General features: G+C 36.6%; 1 protein-coding gene across 2 annotated transcripts in view; it reads left to right on the top strand.

The window, feature by feature from the left end:
• The window catches only part of cdh8 (cadherin 8), a 93109-nt gene that overhangs the window by 21675 nt on the left and 49565 nt on the right, over nt 1–21869 (top strand). For both annotated transcript variants that reach the window (XM_079867078.1, XM_079867077.1), the window contains one exon: nt 14506–14800. In XM_079867078.1, coding sequence (XP_079723204.1) covers nt 14506–14800 — 295 coding nt within the window. The remainder of the gene's footprint in view (nt 1–14505; nt 14801–21869) is intronic.

Genomic DNA, 21869 nt, shown 5'->3' with positions numbered 1-21869 from the left:
ATCTTATCCCCATAATTATTTATGTGGCGAAATGCTGTGTGGTTTGACAGTACTTTATCCCTTAAATGTCCGTCTGGTTTTAACTTGCCGCTTGAACAACAGATTATTCCTCTGAAGCTTTACGTTTAAAGAGCTAATAAAATCAGATCAATATTTCATGTGTCATTTCATATTCCTCCGCATTGCATCGGGGTCCTGATCACCCTATCGGGGTTTATTCTGTGATAACAACCGGCTGGATGTACATTATCCCTTACTCATAGCACTGCTCATGTTGCTTTTCCACTAGCCCTGCTTAATTTCATATGCAAATGAACCGTATATATATATATATATATATATATATATATATATATATATATATATATATACAGTTCATATTTCTTTCTTCTTTTTTTTTTTTATATATTTCTTTCTTCTTGGATTTGGCCTCTTGTGAAGGAAATTACAGCCAAAGCAATTAGTTGTTGATGGAGCAGTATCGCCGAAAAGATCACATGAGGTACACACAGGACCACTTTTGATGTGTTCTGATTAATCCATAATTGGACAAGGGCTGGGAGGGATAAGACCATGTCATACACGCCTGGACATGTTCTCTCGCCTCTGGTATGCTAATGGCATAGGTTTAGCATAAACCATATAATCGTGTTTACTGGGTAAACTCACATTCAATTTCAGGCCGAGCGGAATGATGGAGATTGAGAGATGAAAGTGGGTGGATGATGAATAATCTTGTGCGTCACATGCACCGCAGATAACTTATCAGACATTTATTGATTATTCAATATTTGTACTCATCAATCCTTACTTTGAATTATTATATCTTTAAAAAGACAGGAGGTAATAATCAGTTTCATATTGATTGCCATATAAACCAAGCTGTGAGATCCTGTTAAACAAACATTGTATATTAGTTGAGAGTCCTTGTTAAACAAATATCTCAGATTGGCTTATACTGTAGATATACACAAACCCCATAATTACTCATTGAAAAGACAAATTGAAGCAGACCCATATGATGATGCATCTTCTGCTGTACATGTGCGAATAATAAACCAGCAGCTGTATTGTAAATATGTAGGCTTGTACTGAATGAAAAGACAGCAGGTGGTTTATTGCCCTACAACTTTATGTCTGTGCTCTCATCCAAGCGGCAGATAGAAACATGCCATGTAAAAAAAAAAAAAAAAAAAAAAATTCAAATGAATGCCTCTGTACTGTAGTACAGATATATCGAGAATGCTATTTGGAATTAGTCTTTGGAATACAGACGCATTATTATAAAGTAATACAGAAGGTGTTTTGAGTCTATGTATTTATATAGTTCAATGGCCCTACTTGTTTGATTAAATAATCAAAATATGAGGAAAATATTTTAGATGTTTTAAATATTTTAAATGTTAAAAACAACCACTAAACCACTTTGTTTATCTGACAAAAATATTTGAAAAAAAAAAGGCAAACTACAGCTAAAGATTGTATTTGACTATGCAAAAAAACAAAAAATGCATAGAAAAAAACAGGATAAAAACACACATTGACTACAACATAATCAGTTATTAATATTCCGGATCTCTCAAGCACAACTATGCTTACACAATCTTTAAAAACACTTTTAATAATATTTAAATAAAGGGTGACGATGTAAATTTTCCTTGGCCGGACATCATTTTGGCCACTACTACATAATATTACATTCTTTATCCCTTCTGGACTAGCATGTGTATCATCATGCCCAAACCATAAATGGAGAGCAACAAAGAAAGGGAATACAAATTGGTGTGTGCAAAACATCCTGCTTTGAACGGGAAAATAAAAAGCCATTTATATGTATTTTTCACCCAAAATTAATGTCAGCATTTACTCACCCTCATGCCTTTCCAAGCATCAGGAAAACAGCAGATTCTGCTATAAATAACTCCTATAGTATTTCATGAAAGAAAGGAAGTCATACATCAGGGTAAGTAAATTATGTCAAAATGTTCATAATGAGGGAACTGTTACTTCAATATGATTCTATGACTCTGTCCTGTAGACTTCTGTCCCCTTCAAATAGCTCCCACTGATCTAATTTATAATCCCATTATATTATATTTCCTCAAGTGATTTTTTTTTCTTCAAAATTTGAATTGTCTCTCTCTCTCTCTCTCTCTCTCTCTCTCTTTTTTTTTATCTTCCTGAGTTGGAGCATCCCCCAAATGTAGAAAAGAAAATAAGTGAGGAAGAAAGAGATGAAAAAAAAAAAAAAAAAGTTGTGTTGCAGCATTTTTGCCTGTGCAGTGGAATCCCTTGAAGGGATTTCATTTTTATTCATCTCCTTGGGACCACAGGACCTTTAAACAGAGCCATGCGCTGAAAGAAGAACACAATTATAATTCCGATATCTTGTACAGTAAATGTAAACAGATAGCAGTCTGCCTCTCTGCCCTCCTCTGTCTCCCAAAAGGCAAGTAATGAGGTAGAATAGATGTAATCGTCTTGAGCAGCGGCTTTTTACCTCAGTGATTCTTTTTCTCAAATTGAAAAGTATTGGCTGGTCTACGACTGCGAGCCAGAGAGATGGACTTTAAAAATTTATGGGAGCACTGAGATTTCACCGTAAGCATTAAAGTGATTTGTAAACAGTATAATATATGACTGCTTATAAATGGAACAGTCTTTTTTTCTTCTTTCATCCTAACAAAGGAGGAATATCTTAATTTCTTACAAGAGCTGTGTTTTGTCGCCAGCTTAATTTCAGGGTGGTTTTTAAAGTGCCAGGCTCAAAGGGGGATATAAACAAACACGGTCCCCCCAGATGCCCTCACAAGAGCAAAATGGTGGAAAACTTTGATTTGATGTCTTTTGTTAAATTTGTGAATCTGGAATTCTCCATGCAAGAGGTTTTTTTTTTTTCCTTTTTTCCTTTCCCCAATTTAATTTATTACAGAATATTTTGAGCTGCATATTGTCTTGGGACCCATATTAGCCTTTCTTGTGTGTGTTTCAAAGCTTCTAGTGAGCAGAAACACTTTCGATATGCTTATCGTACTATTTTAGGCAGCAATTTTAAATGCATTATTGATCTTTTGCATTATTAATAGCATACAGTATTGAGATTTTTGCTCCTTCACCTCATTTCTCTCACAAACCGGCTCGCAACTTCAAAATGCAATTTGTTAGAGTGCATTTTGAACGGACTCAAGTCCTTTTTCTATGAGCTCTCCGACTGATGTATCTCAATGGTTTGGCATCAGGCTTATGCATTAACAGACCGTCCTTTCCCCTACGTTTTTCATTAGTTTTGTGTGTGTGTGTGTGTGTGTGTGTGTGTGTGTGTGTTTTGTGTGTGTTTGTTGTACTAAACCACAGCATTGTTCATTTTAAAGTCACCATGAAATCATAATTGACAATTTTTGTCTTTTGTGTACAGTAGTCAACATTTGAAGTCGATCACAAAAGTTGTCCTAAGACAAGAATGGGTATTGTTTAAAATTCATGTATAACTTTGATGAAAGGTTTTGATCCACTTCAAATGTTGACTACTGTATTATTGCAATGTTTATTATATTTGATATATCCATGTACGTCATTATTATTTTCAATTATTTTCAATTATTTATTCATGTGACATGTTTACAAGTGCAAGGATGGGAAAGTATGTCAGTCACATGAGATCACAGCAATTAGAAAACGACATCTATCCAACAATCCAATCAGTTCCTGATGGAAAAAAAAAATGAAGTTCCTCCCTACATACAGCCATTTCACTCAGATATACATAGGAAAGAAAAGACGGTAACAACTTCCGTTTCATGTCGACTTTAAAACCTGGCTTGGCAAATTATAAAAGAAAAATCCTGTAATCTGAAACCAAATACGAGCTCATATCATCCTACAGAGCCTTGCACTCACTCCATGTATTTTTTTTTTTTTTTTGCATGACATCCCATGAATGACTTGACTGACAGCTCAGAGTCGACACCTTCCACTCCATAGATTTTACATTGTCTGTGCATCACTAAGCGTGTGGGTTTTAAAGATAAGGAAAAAGTTAACCCCCTCCCCAAAAAAGTGGGAAAAAGCTGGTTGTGCATTCCGAATCCTTGCCTGGGGACAAATTTTACGGCATCAGTGTCACAACAGACGGATGACTTGCTACAGAGTGTCTTCCCAGTCTTTTTAGACAGTGAAGACAGACTCTGCCTGTGACTTCCCTTCACGGCTCCCTCGCTGATTTACGTGTGGTGGGGGGCGGGCCATCTGGGATCATCACATTTACTGCCTGCCCGGGCTGGCCCCCACTAAATGACTAACTCCATGAGATTGAATTTGTATGCTAAAGGTCAGAGTAGTAGATCAAGACTGCATATGGGTGGAGAAATACATTCTGGAACTTAAGTAAATGGATAAACTTGCTATGCTCCAAGGGGTGCTTCCAACATTTTGTGTTTTAGCCACATTGAAAGTTCTGGTTTAAATCTATTAGGAGATGCTAGATAATTGACGCTTTCGCATTTTACTGGCCGTATATGCGTGTGGTCTAGGCGGATTCACTTGTCCTCATGCAAAACACAGCTGAACTGCTGTGTCATTACAACTGACCTGTTTATGCTTCATAGATGTCCAAGACTATCCCCTAATTCTTCTCTGAAAGGATAATGTATTCTAGCATTTGCCCTTGCAATTTTTCCTCGCTATTTTTTTTTTTTTTTCATAATTTCTATTCAAGCAAAGAAAAGTGAAATTTCTTTCAGATAATGATACGTTTAATAATATTAAATGCCTGAACACGCTTCACGAAAGTACAAATCAAATATATGCCGAAGTCCATTAATACTAATCTTACTGCAAGATGACAGTCCATGCGAGAATTACTTTACTTTTTTTTTTTTGATTGTCCTCGTTTTTCAGTCAGATGTTCCAAGACAGCCATTTTGCTTCAATACATGTCACCATTTTTTTTTTTTTTTCTTGTGTTGCTGGACCAAGATTATAGGTTTGAGACCATTACAATGGCAAGGTGGTTTGAGGTCTATTTAGTGACCCATTTTTCAGGAAAAGTTGTTGCTATCAGAGCTTTTGTAAGCTATTTTAATAAGGCTTGGTGACTGTAGATGTAAGTGTGCTGGGTTACAGTGACACTAATCAAAAGCATCACAGTGTGAGTGACAGAATCAAAGTGAACGCGTACAGAGGGGAATTCGCTGACATCCTGTTTTTCTGTAATTAAATATGTGTGGGAAAACGCATGATTTTTTTTTTTCCATTCTGGCAGAGAACAGAGATGCAAAAAGAAAAAGAAAAAAGGAAAACAATATGAAAACAGATCTGCATCATCCCTTGGGTACATTATTTTTCTTAGTGAGAGAGAGGACAAATTATGAGAGATGGGGAGCGAGAAAAGTCCTCTCGTGACATTTGCATCTTTTCATAGCCTGATAGTAGATCAGTACCATGGAAGGTTTCTTGGCTATTACTCTCTCATTCTCACTTTCTTATTTGCTTTTCTGCTACTCAGGTCAACGGATTAGTGCCCTGGTTCTGTGGATGGAAGCATTTTTTCTCATGTTGTGACTAAATTGTTATTGGGACCTGTAAGAGCAAAGGCAGGAGCACAGGGCAAAAGTGAGATTGATGAGTGTTTGGGCACTTTCCTCGAGACCCCTTCGCATCTGGCAAGAACAAAGGCAGGCGAGTGTGACAGCCAGCATCCATCTCCCAGTCAGGGGTGACATGAAGGGGCCGTGCATACAGGGACACCCCCAACCGTCCTCCTTCCAGTTGGCCTTCATTGTCAGGAAGGGCCCCATGTGTTTGAGTGGCCTTCGCTGTTAGTCCCTTTTATAAGAGAAGGGGTTTCCAATCCTGCTCCTGGAGGGCCAATGTCCTGCACAGTTTAGCTCCAACCTGCCCAAACATACTTGTCTGTAATATATCTGTCTGTCTGTCTGTTCTATCTATCATTGTTTCGTTCTGTCATTTTATTGTTCTGTTTGTGTGTAACTAAGGGCCCTTTCACACCTACCTTGTTTGGTCCGGATTTTCAGACTTTTCAGTTTGGTCCGAATCAAAATTACAGGTGGGAAACCTCCCCCGGACCACGGTCCGGACCAAACAGACAAAATTTGGTCAGACGAAAAGAGGTAGTCTCGGTCCGGATCAAACTGAGCAAAGGTTTGGTTCGTTTCTAGTGTGGAAGCATTTTCTGTTTGGTTCGGAATTTCAGACCATTTACAGGAAGTACCGGTGGTTCCCACGTAGCCTAAACAACTGAAGAAGAATATTTATGTGCAGATCTGTCAGTCCTACCCACAGCGTTTCTTCCAGCTGATTCAAACACGCGCCCGTACACACACACACACATACATTTGTCCTGTGTCCTGCTGGCGACGATAAAACGTTCGCACAATGAGGACGTTCATTTGGCGAATTTGAACTAGCCTCGAGTATAGTTGGTGCTGTAGGGAGTAATGCCATAATAATAAAAGTATAGTGGCAACGATATGCGTCTGTTCATTCAGTCAAAGTTACCCGCCGACTTGACAACACGCTGACGTCAGACGCACGTCCGTTTACAAACCAATCAATGTCAAGATGCAGCCCACATAGATGATGATGACAGGACACAAGTATGTCATGTAAAGTTCTTTAGTGCGCTCGCATAATTGCAATGTGAAACCAAACCAAAACTAACCAAATGTATACAATGTATCAAAACATGACCTTTGTGCGGACTTTCAGGTGTGAAAACGCCCTAAAGCTTTATTGCTTGAAAATAACAAGGCTTTGTCAAGCCAACATTCAAAGTTAGTCTTGGCGTACTTTGCTTTTCTAGTTAAACATAAGTTATATGAAATTAAATTAAATTTGAAATTTGACATAATTCAGATTTCAATATAAGGAAGTTTTTTTTTTTTTTTTTATTCTGCATCCTGTTTACTACCTCCATTAAAATTAATTTCAAATTTGGGAATCAAATTGGAATTGAAAGGGCGTTCTCTATTTAATCGAATGCTACACAACTATGCTGATCCAATCTAAGTAAAGCCATTGAAGAGAGATTTTAAATTATTTTATTTACAGTGAAATTCAAAACAGGATATTTGTTTCATGAATTTATATATAGCCTAAAAACAACAAAGACTGGAATCCACCCCACTATTTAGTATTTTTTTTTGATCCGGAGCCTGTAAATGGGCAGCCTGACTTCATGGTGCTGGGCCTAAAAGCAGGGAGGCAGTGAATACTCTTCACAGTGGTGAGTAGATGACACATTGTTCGAGTTTTCAGTCATACCAGTCCATTCACCAGTAATGCTAATCGCACTATGCATGCACTCTGATGTAAATTGCTGGTAAGGGGGGAAAGCTGCTGTCAGCTGATGTGCCTGCAGTGCAGCGTGAAATCTCTGTTGACACTACTGATGGGCATTTCAGACAGAGAATAAAAATGGATGCATAATTTGACCGTGGTCATTTGAAGGGTCCATTTTTATGTTTTTTTTTTTTGTCTTCTCTCCATCAACAAGCACTATATTTGTCAAGAGGTCCAGCTGAACTTCCAGGAATCTGAATTTGTTACATTTAGGAATGGGTTCTTTTCACAATTGATGTATATGTTAATTAAACAATCTCGTAATTTCTGCTTGGGTTTAGTATATTCTTCAGACTGTTTTTCACAGTGATGATAGGTTCACAAGTAATTCAAAAGATAGAGATTACCTCTATATTTGTCTTCCCAAAGAAAGAAGATGAAAGTAAAATAAATATCTGCTGTGGGAATTTATATGCTGGGTAAATTGCTCAATGTTGCCCTCGGCACACACCAAAAAAGAAATTCTAGAAACACAGGTGCTAAAACAGTGCAGCAAAACAATGATGTTTTGGGACCTGTGAAATTTGTAAGATGCTTTCATCATTTAGTATGGCTTTCATGAAATGTACACTACACCTTAAGGGGAAAACAAGAAAGGATGCTCACCCTTTGTATTCATGTGTATGAAACTACCCCTTGCCTCTTGCCTGCTGGTTTCTAAACTCGAGACTTAGTCGCACATACGCATTTGTGCATGCACACACAACAGGCACACACATATTCGGTTTGCATGCAGTCTTCAGTCTGTAAGACAAAGGAACTGCTTGTTGCCACATCTACTCTGCCATGATGTGACATGTTAAAACAGAGTTCTCTGTAATTCTACATTAGAACAGACAGCGAGCATAGCTAGTGCTGCCTGAGCACCGAACCCCCCTCTGTCCCTGAAGCCTTTTGTAGGGACATCCAATAGACACTTTAAAGAAAAGAACATGATAATTGCAGCTCCTATCAGTCCATTGGTCTCTGCCAAGGAGAGATGGATGAGTTATTTGCATGTCTAATGACTCTGTAGTAACTTCATGGCCTTAGGGATATGCTGGAAAATAAAAATGAACATGACATAGTGGCATGTCATTTTCAGGTCAGTGTGATGCTTACCATGGCTGCATTTGTTTAATCAAAAAAAATACAATTTGATAAAAATATTACTATATAAAATGACTGTTTTCTATTTGAATATATCTTACAATGTAATTTATACCCATGATGACAAAGCTGAATTTTCAGCATCATTACTCCAGTCTTCAGTGTCATGTGATCCTTCAGAAATCATTCTAATATGCTGATTTGCTGCTCAATAAACATTTATTATCATCAACAAGCTTGAAAGCAGTTGTGCTGCTTAATATTTAATGAAAACTGTCATACACATTTTCTTTATTTTTTATTTTTTAATGAATAGAAAGTTCAAAAGAACAGCTTTTATTTGAAATAGAAAACTTTGGTCACACTTTAGATTAGAGTCCAATTCTCACTATTAACTAATAATTAACTATGACTTTTGCCTCAATAAACTTCTAATTACTGCTTATTAATAGTTAGTAAAGTAGTTGTTAAGTTTAGGAATTGGGTAGGACTGGGCATGTAGAATATGGTCATGCATAATAAGGTATTAATATGTGCTTCATAAGTACTAATAAACAGCCAATATCCTAGTAATATGCATGCTAATAAGCAAATAGTTAATAGTGAGAATTGGATCCCAAACTAAAGTTTGACCAAAGTTTTTGTAACATTGTCTTTACCGTCACTTTGATGGGAAATTAACGTGGGTTTGAGTGTCATTGTTTGTCTGGAGCTGATGTGCTGTTGGCAACTAACAACAAACTCTTGTTTGTATTTACTCCTGTGTATGTAGGTTCATTTTTTGTGCTTCCTTGTCGTTCGTTCATCATCTTCGCTCTATTTTTCATGAAGAATTGTTTTGTTGCACTTCTGCTACGATAAATAGACATTCACTCTTGCATTGCATGTGTAACAGAGGCCAGCTAGTGAGAGTTGTGCAGGCTGATGAATGCTAGAGAATGTGTTGTTTACTGTTTAGCGTCCTTGCGATCAGGGTTCGAGACCGACTCGGAGCAGGGCGGTTAGGATTGGAGGCGGAGCAATGAAGAGAGGGGTGTGTTTGTTTGGGTTGATTTCATATATCAATAACTTTCAGCAACGACTTTGAGAAATAACATAATGCACCTTTAATCTTATCACACCCACCTGAAAATGACATTCCAGTACCACTAAAGTATTAGTGATACAGTTGACAATTTAATTTCATATTTCAATTTAGTCAGTTTGTCCTTGATTTATTTACTTATTTACTGATTTATGGACTGTGTATGTCTACACGATGTACAGTATATTACCAATTCACCTGTTTAAACACACCTTTATAATAATAATAATAATAATAATAATAATAATAATTATTATTATTAGTTGTTGTACAATGTTAATGGTTGGCAGATCTTTGAATATCAGATCAGTTTTTAGCACACCAGAAGTTCAGAGTCACAGCCAGTCTTAAACAGGAGCCGTCCCGGGCCAGACCCGACGTGTTGCTTGTGATGGTGTTACTTGTGTGAAATCAATGCATGTTTTAACAGGAGAATTGGTAATCACATCCTGTAGCAGTCCACGGTCCATTCAGCCACTCAGTAAATGAAGTGGGGGAAAGAACAGACTACACTGAAATATGAAATTAGAATCTCAATGTCTAGTATCTGGACACAAATAAAGCTCCTTTACAGAGTCTTGTATCTTGATCTGTAGCTGGATCTTCTTCATGCAAATCTATCTGTTTTTGGTTTGATTACATTTGCTTTGCGTGGCAATAACAATTTCTCTATTTGGTTCCTTCTCAGCACAGTAGGAATAAATCAGGAGCACGGGAAGGGTAATCATGTACCTAGGAAGGTTACGGAGAAAGCCACTCCATTCAAGGCACCGTGTGGTATTCATTAGTCAAGCATGCATGCTTACTCTCATTGTTTTGCATCAGGGCATTTTTAATTTTCTCTGAAGGTAGGATTCTTGTTTTATTGAATGCATCCAGTATGAAACGTAATTACAAAAAAATATATAATAATAATATATATATTATATACACTAATTCAATTGCATATACTGTATAATTGTTTCAATTGCACATTGTGTTTGGTGGAACCTATTAAACGTGAAACAGGTTTTTATTGGCAGAAGAGTAAAGGTGGCATCTCTTTTGATAAAACAATTGGCAATGCAAGAATTTAAGAATAGAATCAGGCAGCATGCATTCTTTTTCTTAAGGAAAGTATTTGTATTCAGATTAAGGTGTCATTCATCCATTCATTTTGTAAGTATATCTGCACTTACCTTATACTGCCCATTTTCAATGTCTGAAACAGAATGAATTCTACATGAGAAGGAGAAACAAGTCTTACATTCATGCTTATGCATAAATAATGCTAAATAAAGAGTTATATTAACAGGTTTTGAATGACTGATAACATGAAATACACTTGAATAAAAAAAGACTTATAAAAACCATAATTAATAAATAAAGTATAGTGTTGTTGAATGACATATTCTTGCCGTTATTCGTAGTTTCAGTTTGTGAAAAAACATAGCAGATGGTGAAAGTAGAGAGTTGAGAAATAATAAGGGGAAGAGGGAAATGAGTATTCGACGCGACACATGACTAGATTTGAACCTACATCTCCCACATGAGCACCACGTGCCAAACACAAGGGCTGTAACTTCATCTAGATTGGCAAAATTAAAAGATAATATAGTAGGGAAGGCGTGTTGCACTACATATTGCCTATATACAGTAGCATTGACATGAATTATAGCGATGCTGATAATGAGCAGAAGTAATTTAATGTCATTAGTGGCTGGTAAAATATAGATGCATTGCTTCTGAAATCCATTACGCGGATTTACTCTTGCAACATGCATGATCTCCATAAACCCTTTCAGTTGGCACTATGCACAAACTGTGGTGACACTTAAACCATGCCTAATTGACTGTTGAGATGGTCCTTGGGTTGGGGCTCTGCTGACATTTTTTAAAGCTGAGTGACACCATATCTCTGTAGGTGATATGAATCTTCTCTTCTGACTCAGGTCATCTCTGCCAATTGCCTTGACAAGAGGCAAAATCATTAATTTGCAATGTCCGGCTTAACGCTCCACTTTAGTGTGCAGCCGGTAGGCGTAGGGGGATTGAGGGGTCCTCATTACGGAGCCGCTGATTGTTCCACGCGCTACTATAATAAAGGTTCATCTCCAGCAGCCACTGACATATTTTCTCCCGAACTGACAATAAAAGTTGTACTCCACGGCAGTGGTACAGAGAGAGACGGGTGTAAAACCAACCGTTGTTTCTCTTCGGCTCCAGTCGGGCAGCTCTGAAGGCTAATCCACACAAGTGTGCTGGCAGATTTAAGATGGCCCAGGATTTTACATATCCCACTTTTGCTGTTATATTTTTCAGTGTCATACTCGAAGTTTTCTGTTATGAGTTTAACAAAACATTGGTATGTTGTTGTTTTCTTTGACCTTCTTTCACCTTTTTAGCTTTAATGGAATGATTTTTCTACATTTGTATAGGATTATTAAAACAAAACTATTCATAAAAAACATTACCAGACCATGCGTGTTAAAGGATTTGACGGAAAAAATATGGACGCCGTCAGATGTTAGTGCACTGGTGTTGCCTTGGCAACCCGGATAATAACAGACTGCCTCCACTCCGCAGCCGTACTTTCAGTCGATTGTTTGCACATTGAGATTAAGCGATCACTCGTCAGAATGGTACTGGTGTGAGCACAAGCTTGCAATGTTGTCTGTATACATAGGGCATAGGGGTGAACAAATGGAGGAAGTGAAGTTTTGCAGCGATGACATTTTGTTCATTGCGGAAATCCATACTAATATTTATTATCGTTAATTTTATTGAATGCATGAAGTGAAAATCACTGGAAAGAAAAAAAAAAAAGTTTCCCATCAGAAAATGCACATCATTAATTTGGGCTAATTCAGGGGTTTTCGTAGAATGAAGACTGTTGTGAAGCTGATGTGTTAATGAGATAGATATTTCATGTGGAATGATAGGATAATTAGGAGAACAAAAGTGCAAGGTGTGACAATTTAAGTGTGTGTGCTTTGTCAGTGTCTGGAAATGGCACCGCTGAGACAACATATGCATAAAACTATAGTTATTAAGCAATTGCTTTTTTTTTTTTTTTTTCTTGAAGTCTGCATTTCAAAGCTCACGCTGTCCTTGTTACTGCATTCTCAAGTGTACTTCCACCTCACACCAGGCTGTTTATATATTACCTCAATAAATGGAACTAAAGTTGCTGTACAGATGTGTTTTGGGAGGAAAAATAATGTTAAGGCGATGGTTCACCCAGACTGAAAATTCTCTCATTATTTACTCACACTCATGTCATTCTGAACCCATACATTTGAATTATTATTTGTGGAATACAAAAGAAGATAATTTGAAGGCTATTCAAAAGTTTGAAAGAAGTCGCTCGCCAAGGTTGCAGTTATTTTATCAAAAATACAGTAAAACAACAATATTGTGAAATATGATTACACTGTAAAAAAAGTGATTAACTTGAAAAAATAAGGCAACCAATCACAGTCAACTTAAGTTACCTCAACTAATTTGCCAAAAAAAAAATAAAAAAATAAAAAATAAATGTTCATCCGATGAGTAACAGGCAGTCCTTTGAATTGAAATATTCTTGTCCAGGCAGCTGAAGATTAAAGCATTTAACAATGCAAGGGGCTATATAATTGTTCTTTCATCTCCATGTTTGATTTTCAATGTTAACTATATGATATGAACATTATTTGCCTCTTAAAACTAAGGGCAAACATTTTACCATTATAGGCAAATGTATTGCATATAAACGTTGCAATAAGATCATATTCTGTACCTCAACACACAAATCTCAAACATGAACTCTGAGAAATATGACAGCTAAATTACATTGACCACAACAGCAGCAGCATTAATTAAGCCAGTAATGCAGAGCAATGATCATTTTTAAATAATAGTTACAACTTTATATATATATATATATACAGTAAATATATATATATATATATATATATATATATATATATATATATATATATATATATATATATATATATATATAGAGAGAGAGAGAGAGAGAGATATATATAGATAGATCAATGTAAAAATATTTTGTTCAGATAACTCTATTTGAAAAGTTGGGACAACATTTGGTAATGTTTTGAACAAATACATGAGAATCTAGGTAAGGTCAACAAAACATTGTTTGTTAGCAACACATTTACACATCTTGTTTAGTTCACTCAAGTTAATAAACTGACTCATCCTTCTAAATCAGATTTTTTACAGTGTACAATTTAAAATAACTGCTTTTTAGTATATTTTAAAATATGATTCCTGAATTGAACATGGTACATAACATAAACAAATAAGATTTGTGAACTGTAGATGATCAGCGATTCAATTGTTCCAGTTTCTACCAACCTTCCACTGATACATGATTTCTATAAAGTATAGTGTCATATATAATAAAAAAAATGCTCAATGAATGCATTGTAAAGAAAAAACAAACAACAATTTATTTATTTATTTATTTAAATAAATAAAGTGAGCTAAAAATAAAAGTGAGAATTTTTTTTAAGCTTCTTTCCTTTTTGCTTGGCAGGTATTTGTCCGTCAATCCCCCCCTTCCTCATCCCTTTTTTTTTTTTTTTTTGCACAGCCCAATTGCCTTCTCGTTCTGGAACTGTGACCTGATGACTGGTTTCAAGTTGGTAACAGGGCCCTGAGGCAGCTGTGAGCAGAACGCTTTGACCTCCACTCTCTACTAGCGATGTATGAAGAAGTGAATGACAGATAGATGGGATACACAACCCAAGCATTACCTGGAAATCCAGGACTTACCCTGACCTTTTACCATTTTTTTTTTTTTTTTTTTTTACAATTCAGCCGTCACAGTAAAGCACTAGAATTTCGAAGAGACTATGCAACATTTGGTGGTGGGATTTAATTATTTTATGCAATTGATTACAGGCATTGATCTGGTCCGGCTCGAGTGGTATTAGCTACATCTTGAAGTAACCTCAAACCTCCTCCTTTGTTTCTCTTTTCAGCTCCATACGGATTTGGACGTGGGGAATAAGAACATCAAGTATGTGCTGGCAGGGGAAGGGGCGGGCACCATCTTTGCCATCAACGAGAGGACGGGGGACATTCACGCCATGAAAAGGCTAGACCGGGAGGAGAAGGCCGAGTACACGCTCACGGCGCAGGTCGTCGACAGAGACTCTGACCATCCTCTGGAACCACCGTCAGAGTTCATCATCAAAGTGCAAGACATCAATGACAACCCCCCACAGTTCATTGAGGGGCCTTACAAAGGTTCAGTGCCAGAGATGTCCCAAGTGGGTGAGTGATCTCCTTTCATCATCTCCGGTTGTCTCAGCTGAACAATGACACGAGGCCCTTTATCTCACAGTGAAGCAGACAAAAGCTCTGACAAAGTATACAAGTAACAGAAATAAAGACGCCATGATCTAAGAATAGACACAAAGAAATAGGAGGTGACTGGAATTTCTCATTACTGTGTCTGAAGATTGATATGACAATATATGTGTATGCTGGTGTCCAGTCATATTTTAACCTTACAAACTAGTGAACAAAGTTCAGCATTGAAGCATAATGGGGTCCACCACTGAGAGTGTCGAGTTTCACCATAAAAAAGCTTTTTCTTTTTCAAGCTACATACTGTAATGTATTCATAAGTTCTCACGCATTTGTAGCAATGCATTCTAATGAATGTCTCCTTAACACTAGTTTTAAATAGAGCTCATACTCAGTTGACAAAGCCTGCGTGAGATTTCTCCGTACTATCCCGTGCCTGACCTTGAGATGGATCTTGAGTACGCGTAAGGCGGTGAAGGGAATCTCATAATAGTGCCACTAAAGGGATTCATTATAACCCCCATGACATTCTGAAAGCCGTGTTGTGCTGCAATGTGCACTGCATGTTGTGTTATGCTGAGAAATGTTCTCATTTTCTCCGGAAAGTATACAGACGGCTGTTGTGTGTTTTTCAACTCTTGCGCAAAGAAATGGCTGTATAAAGAACCTAAACTCATGACTTGATTTGTTTTTGCTGTTTATGGTTTATACACAACATGAAGTAATGTAATGCAGACAGGATAACTATATGCATTAATATAGATTATAGATGAGAGTACATGGAGTTACAGGAAGTGCTATTAATAAAATGATTAATGGAAAACAGAACTAAAGCTGCCCTGCGCTTCAAGTGTTTTTAACTCCCGACCCAATGCTTTCTTTTGAAGTGTAGAAAGCAATTGGGGGAATATCGCCCTTCTTCAAGTACATTATAACCCAGTCATGTGTAGCACAGGGCTTCCTTGTTTCCCTTAAAACCTTGACTTCTTCATATGGGCATTTTCCCCTCTGCGTTTGTTCTGTCATATTTTCTCAGCACTTAGAGCATACAGAATTGGAGCTATAGGTGAGAGTCTTTTTCTCTGTTCTGCTTTCAGACTAATGCACTCAATTGAAATCCTCCGTGTAGTTTTCTGAGGGATTTGACAGTGAAGTGTGGGATACAGCAGACGGTGAGGGTGAAAAGCACAGTGATGATGGAGGAGGGCAGGAAAGGGAATACAGCAAAAGATGCCTGAAGTTGAATTCTTTCACGATTGTTCTTTCCTTTTGTCACTGCTGATCAATTAAACATTAGCTGATGTTCTCTTGTTTGCTTGAAAGGGATTCTCAATGACTTGTTTTGGTCTTATAAAGTATTTATGTTGTGGGAGACACTCATAGAGAGAATCAAAAGCTCTTTGGCTGGGAGAGAAAAACAACAAACAGACAAATGAGGAAGCCTCTTTTATTTTCTGTCTCATGTACACAAATTACAGAAGTTTACTTCTCATCCTCATGTCGCATGATTTGTTTTCTAATAAAGGTCTGACAATAAGTTTTCTGAAGAAGTTGTGAGGTTTGTTTGGGTTCCTGAAGTTCAGAAGATGTGTTATAGGGGGCGCTATTAGGCACCTTCTGAAAGAGGACTGAATCTCCTGATCAAAAGACATGTGAAGAAGAAGCAGAAACAAGCGGTAGCACATGTAAGCAGATGTATAATAGCGCAATCATCAACATTAAACAGCATATAAATCAAAACTGCTTAATGTTGAATGAAATATCGACCCAGGACGAGGACTGTACAACCTTTGTGGGTGATGATGGACTCGATCGACTCCATATATGTTTTGATCATCATTCTGAATCCAATCTGGATTAGAGCCTTTGACAAATAATGTGATTCTCTCAGCTTTTTGCTCAAAATGTGGCTTTTTTTAATGAAACTTACCCACATTCAAGTGTTGATATAAAAAAGAATGCATTTAGCACGAAAACTTTTTTTTAAGCAAGAGGGTCTGGTTCTTTCTTTTGATATATTGCATATACAGATATTCATACAGCAAAATATTCTGGGGGCGATGACAATTTTGTTAAAATGATTAAAAAAAATAAAAATAAAAAACGCTGGCAGGGAAAGTTAAACTCAATATTAAAGTATTTGTCTGTAACTGTGTGTACGTTAGTCTTGTCAAAATGTTGATATTTCAATACATTTTAATTCAGAATATTTGCTTTTAATATTCAATACTTATTTTCAGTGTTGGGGAAAATTCCTTTTAAAAGTAATGTGTTACAATATTGCGTTACTCCCTAAAAAAACAACTAATTGCAATACTTACTAACTTTTTATTGAATTTTTATTTTGCATTGATTTTTCTCACCTGGGTTGGTCTTGCTTGTTTGTTTTTAGTAACACAAACAAAAAAATTCTATTTTTGGCAAATGTAAAGACCCTTTCACACTAAAAGTGAAATGAATAAGCCTCAGGCTGAAGAGCAAATGTGTGTCTGTACAGTAGAGGGCTCAGCTCAAATAAGCCTTTCAGCTGTGCTGCCATGCTGGACCGCAGAAGAATTGGATACAGGAGAAGAAAGTTCAACTCTCTTATTTCAGCAGTAAAAACACACATACACACTTGTTAGTATGGTTGAATTGGATCAGCAGCAAAGACAATGGTTAATAAAGTGAGATCAAATACATAAAGTATATTTGTGTAATTTAACATATTCAATGATTATAATTTGCATTTCACTGTTTTTATTCATTTTGATGAATACTGAATCTGTGTTTGTGCAAGCGAGATAAGTAAATGCATGCTAACATTTAGTCAAGAACTGCAATAACCATTCTGTTCACACTGTGCAGTGCACACAACGCCTCTGCACTTACTCAAGATTTATCTCAACATAGGGACAGGAGAGGTGTCAGTCAATAAAATGGAAAACAAAGAAATTTGCATTATTTATTTTAAAAAGTACCTCAGATATTTTGTTGTAAAATTAAAAGTAATGCATTACATTAATAGTTAATGAAAAAAGTTATGTGATTATGTAAATCGTGTTACTTAAATTAAACTCAACACTGCTCCTTTTCCACAGTATCGAAACTCGGTTACCAGCTGCTTTCTCGCTTTCTCTGTAAGTTGACAAGTCTCTTTTATTTTCTCATTCACATAATTTCCAGTATTTTTTTTAGACAGAGCTACTGGGCATGATGAATCTACATTGTAGAATCTACTCTGTGGTCAAAAGTAAATAATCTTGCCCCTGTGTTATCGGGTATTGAATATATTACTATATAATACTATATAATAGTATTGAATATTGATATTTTTCAAGGTAGTTAAAAAAGAAGTTAAAAGTTAGAAGTTACAAAATTCCAGTGTTGTGACAACACTAGTTTGTTATAATGTTTTTATAATGAAAAATAAAGCCACATAAAGAGAAAGAGAAACCAATGGTAGTGTGAAGTCATTGCTCAAACTAATGATTGATGGAGTTATTTTTAGTTGGGTAGTATGTATGAGTAAAATAATGCAATATAATACATATAATATCAGACAAATAATGCTCGGCTACTACTGTACTTTGCGTAATGTCATCAGCAATCTCCAAGATCTTTAGATCATCAAAGCCTCGAGAGACCAAAGAATAAATGAGTCGAAAGGCCATGTGAGGCGAGACAAATCCTTCACCTTCTCAACTATAAACATTTCATGATGCAAGGTTTCCCCCTAGAATATTGTATGGATATTCCAGAAATTGTCTATTTTTTCAATTTAACTTTGAATAATTTAAGACTATTATTCACTGACGTTGGTCTGTCCACAATGGGCAATGATCACTCATTCGCATGGATTGGACAAATCTCATGGATTACGGAGTCTGTTTTTTCGCTAATGGGGTCTTGACTCTAAGGCCAGTACAAGCAGGCGAATTCCCCCTTCAGGTCTTCAAACCATATGCTGGCATTACAAAGCTCCCTGCCTTCTGCTGCTGACAAGAGGATTGTTACATTGTTGAAATTAGCAAGTCTACTTGAAGTGACTATAGGGGTAATTAACGTTGAGTCGTCCATACCACCTCCCTTCCACGGAAGAAGGAATAATTGCTACAAGGAAAAATAAAGCTGGGAAAGTTGTTTTTGTCATCTGAAAGTCGAGTGTGTGTGAGGCCTCAGCGACGGGGGCTTCATTATGGAGTCGGGTAATAAAGTCGGGAATAGACAGATGGCACATGGCTCCTCCGCCCTGCTTGCTGTGTGCCCGCTCTTTCCTGGCAAAACCCGTGTACGGAGACAGTGCGCAGGAATGTGTCAGGATCTGCTAAATTGGAGTGCTGATATAAAATTGAAGTGACATTAATAGATTACCCAGAGTTCATTTGCATTTTCAGAGTTATTACGAGCTCCGGTAACAGGGCTAACAGGCGAGGGGTCTGTTCTTCTAATAACATTTCTGATTATGCACGCCATATTCCTGGCAGGTAAAAAATAAATAAGGTCTTGTCAGGGGGATTTTTGACAATGATTTGGAAGCTATTTTCTGAGGCATATTTATGGAAATAGATAACACATTTCCAGCATACTGCTCACACATTTTAAGTTATCAGCCCATGTACATTTACAGTCTGCACACTGCCTTAAATACGCTAAAACGTATTGGAATATTTTTTAATGGGTTTATTTTACAGGTGTGTATTCCTGTGCATGGTAATGGCAAAAGTGTTTTTTTTTTTTTTTACATTACTTCTGCTACAAGTTGTCTATTATTTAAGCTGTAAATTATCAGTGTTTTATGGCTATGTTGTCAGTGAAGTTGTAAAATTGCATATAACTTTACACCAAAAAGGTTGGTAAGTGATTTTTTTCTTACACTAAAATCATGTTAATGCACATTTTTACATCTTGTGGCTATGTGGCTATACGCTGAAACGGTGAATATTTTAAGGATTACACATTAGCCTCATTCATTTCTATTTTTAGTGCCTCACTGTAACAGTTTTTTGCTCGTTCATGTTTGTGGTAAGTGCTGTGGATTAGGCCTAACTTGTATTAAACTTGGAATATTCCTTTAATGCTTAACTCTTGTTCAGTACTTGAAAGTACAGCTTTTAATGGATGAAGCTCATGATTTAAACATTTACATTTTGAATTACATTCACCCCTGCATCTGACAAATTACTGCCTTCAGAGCAGACTTCCTCAGCTGCCAAACCAGAGGCAAGCAGACATTATGTCTGGCTCAAAAGTTTCTAGATATGCTTAAATCTCTCCAAGAAATATATCTGTAGCATTAGTTGAGCCTTGAATTGGCTATAAAGGGTGTGCTCACAAACAGTTGAACAAACAACTGGGGAAAAAAATAAGTTTTATATAAGAAATGCGCAGGGCAACATGTCAAGGGCTTATTTTATTAATATTGCATCTAAGTTTGCATCTAAATCACCCTGCTTGGATAAGCATTCTGCAGATAAAGTCATCCCCTTTTGTAGCTCTCTTTAACACTCTAGGGCAGCTTTAGTTGTGATCTAATTATACCGAGGTACATGCTATACATTCAGTATCACGCCAAATAGAGACTGCTTTCACATCAAATTGTCAGAGCCATAGGCAGTACGTAGGTTTGTGTACAGTAATTACCAGCTTCGAATTATTCTATTTTGCTGTCAGTATCTCTAATGACTTAATTCCTGTCAAGACCATGAAAATACATTATTGCTTGGCCAAATTTTATATATGTTATGTTCTGTTAATAAGCCATGACAGATCTAGAGTATATTTGTTGCTCATTTTGGCATAGGGTAAAGACAGGGATGCACGTAGCAATGGTGCTGCAGAGGTTAAGTGTAGAAATTAAAGGTACAAGTTTTTAATATTAAATATTAAATTGTTATGATAAAAATGTGTAATTTATTTATTTTTGTCAGAAAAGCTTATGCATTCACTGAGAGAGAACAAAAATCTACTGTACACTTCTCTACACTGGAGAAAAAATTATTTCCTATATTTTTCATGTAGTAGAATGTCTGTTTCATTCATACTCATTTATTTTTCATTTATTTATTTAGTCAGTTCTGTACTCTCCACTGACAGCTCCACAACTACCACTATGGCGCTTCAAAAAGTTTGTAAAGAGATCTTAAAACTAATCCATACGAATTGAGTGGTTTAACTAAACTTTTCTGAAGAGACACAATAGCTTTATATGATGAACAAATTTAATTTGGGCTTTTATTCACATATAAATATTGATCAGCGAACATAAATAGAAGCTCAACCAAACCTGCTTGACACGTGACAACAAACCTCTTGCGGAAGCTCAAAAATGCTGCGTAACATTTTCGATCTGCAAGCAAGCATGTTCGAGCTTCTATTTATCATAACTGATGAGTGCGTTGATGAATATTTATATGTAAATAAAAGCCTAAATTAAATCTCTTCAGCATATAAAGCGATAGCGTCTCTTCAGAAAATTTGAATTAAACCACTCAATTCATATGGATTAGGTTTACGATCTCTTTATGAACTTTTTAAAGCATCAAAGTGTCAGTTGCGTAACTGTCTATGGAGGGACAGAAATCGCTCCGATTTTATTAAAAAGATCTTCATTTGCATTCCAAAGATGAATGAAAGTCTTACGTGTTTGGAATGACATGAATTTAAATTTTTTGGATGAATCCCTTTAACGTTTGCATAACAAAAAAATACACTGAAAAAAAAAAAAAACCTTTTTAAAACATTTAAAAAGCTGGATGTTTTGAACTTTCAGAGAACATTCAGAAATTTCAGAAACATTTTCATAGCTCAATGGGAACATTAGCAAAATGTTGACATAACACATTTTTGTTAGCTGGGATATTTCTCTGGTATTTTCCAACGGTTTACGGTTTCATACTTGAGCATGTAATGTGGTTTGTGGCAGTGGCAGATGGAGGAGGAAGTAGGGGGTGCTGGGCCTTTAACATGGTGTGCAGCTGGGCCGCTGCGGAAGCACATCTGCTGGTCAGACTCCACGCTGAGGTTTGCCCATGGCCTCAGCTGGGTTTTGAGG

The sequence above is a fragment of the Squalius cephalus genome, assembly GCF_949319135.1.
Source record: "Squalius cephalus genome assembly, chromosome: 3".
NCBI classification, from domain to species: Eukaryota; Metazoa; Chordata; class Actinopteri; order Cypriniformes; family Leuciscidae; genus Squalius; species Squalius cephalus.
This window is presented reverse-complemented; position numbering and strand designations above follow the sequence as displayed.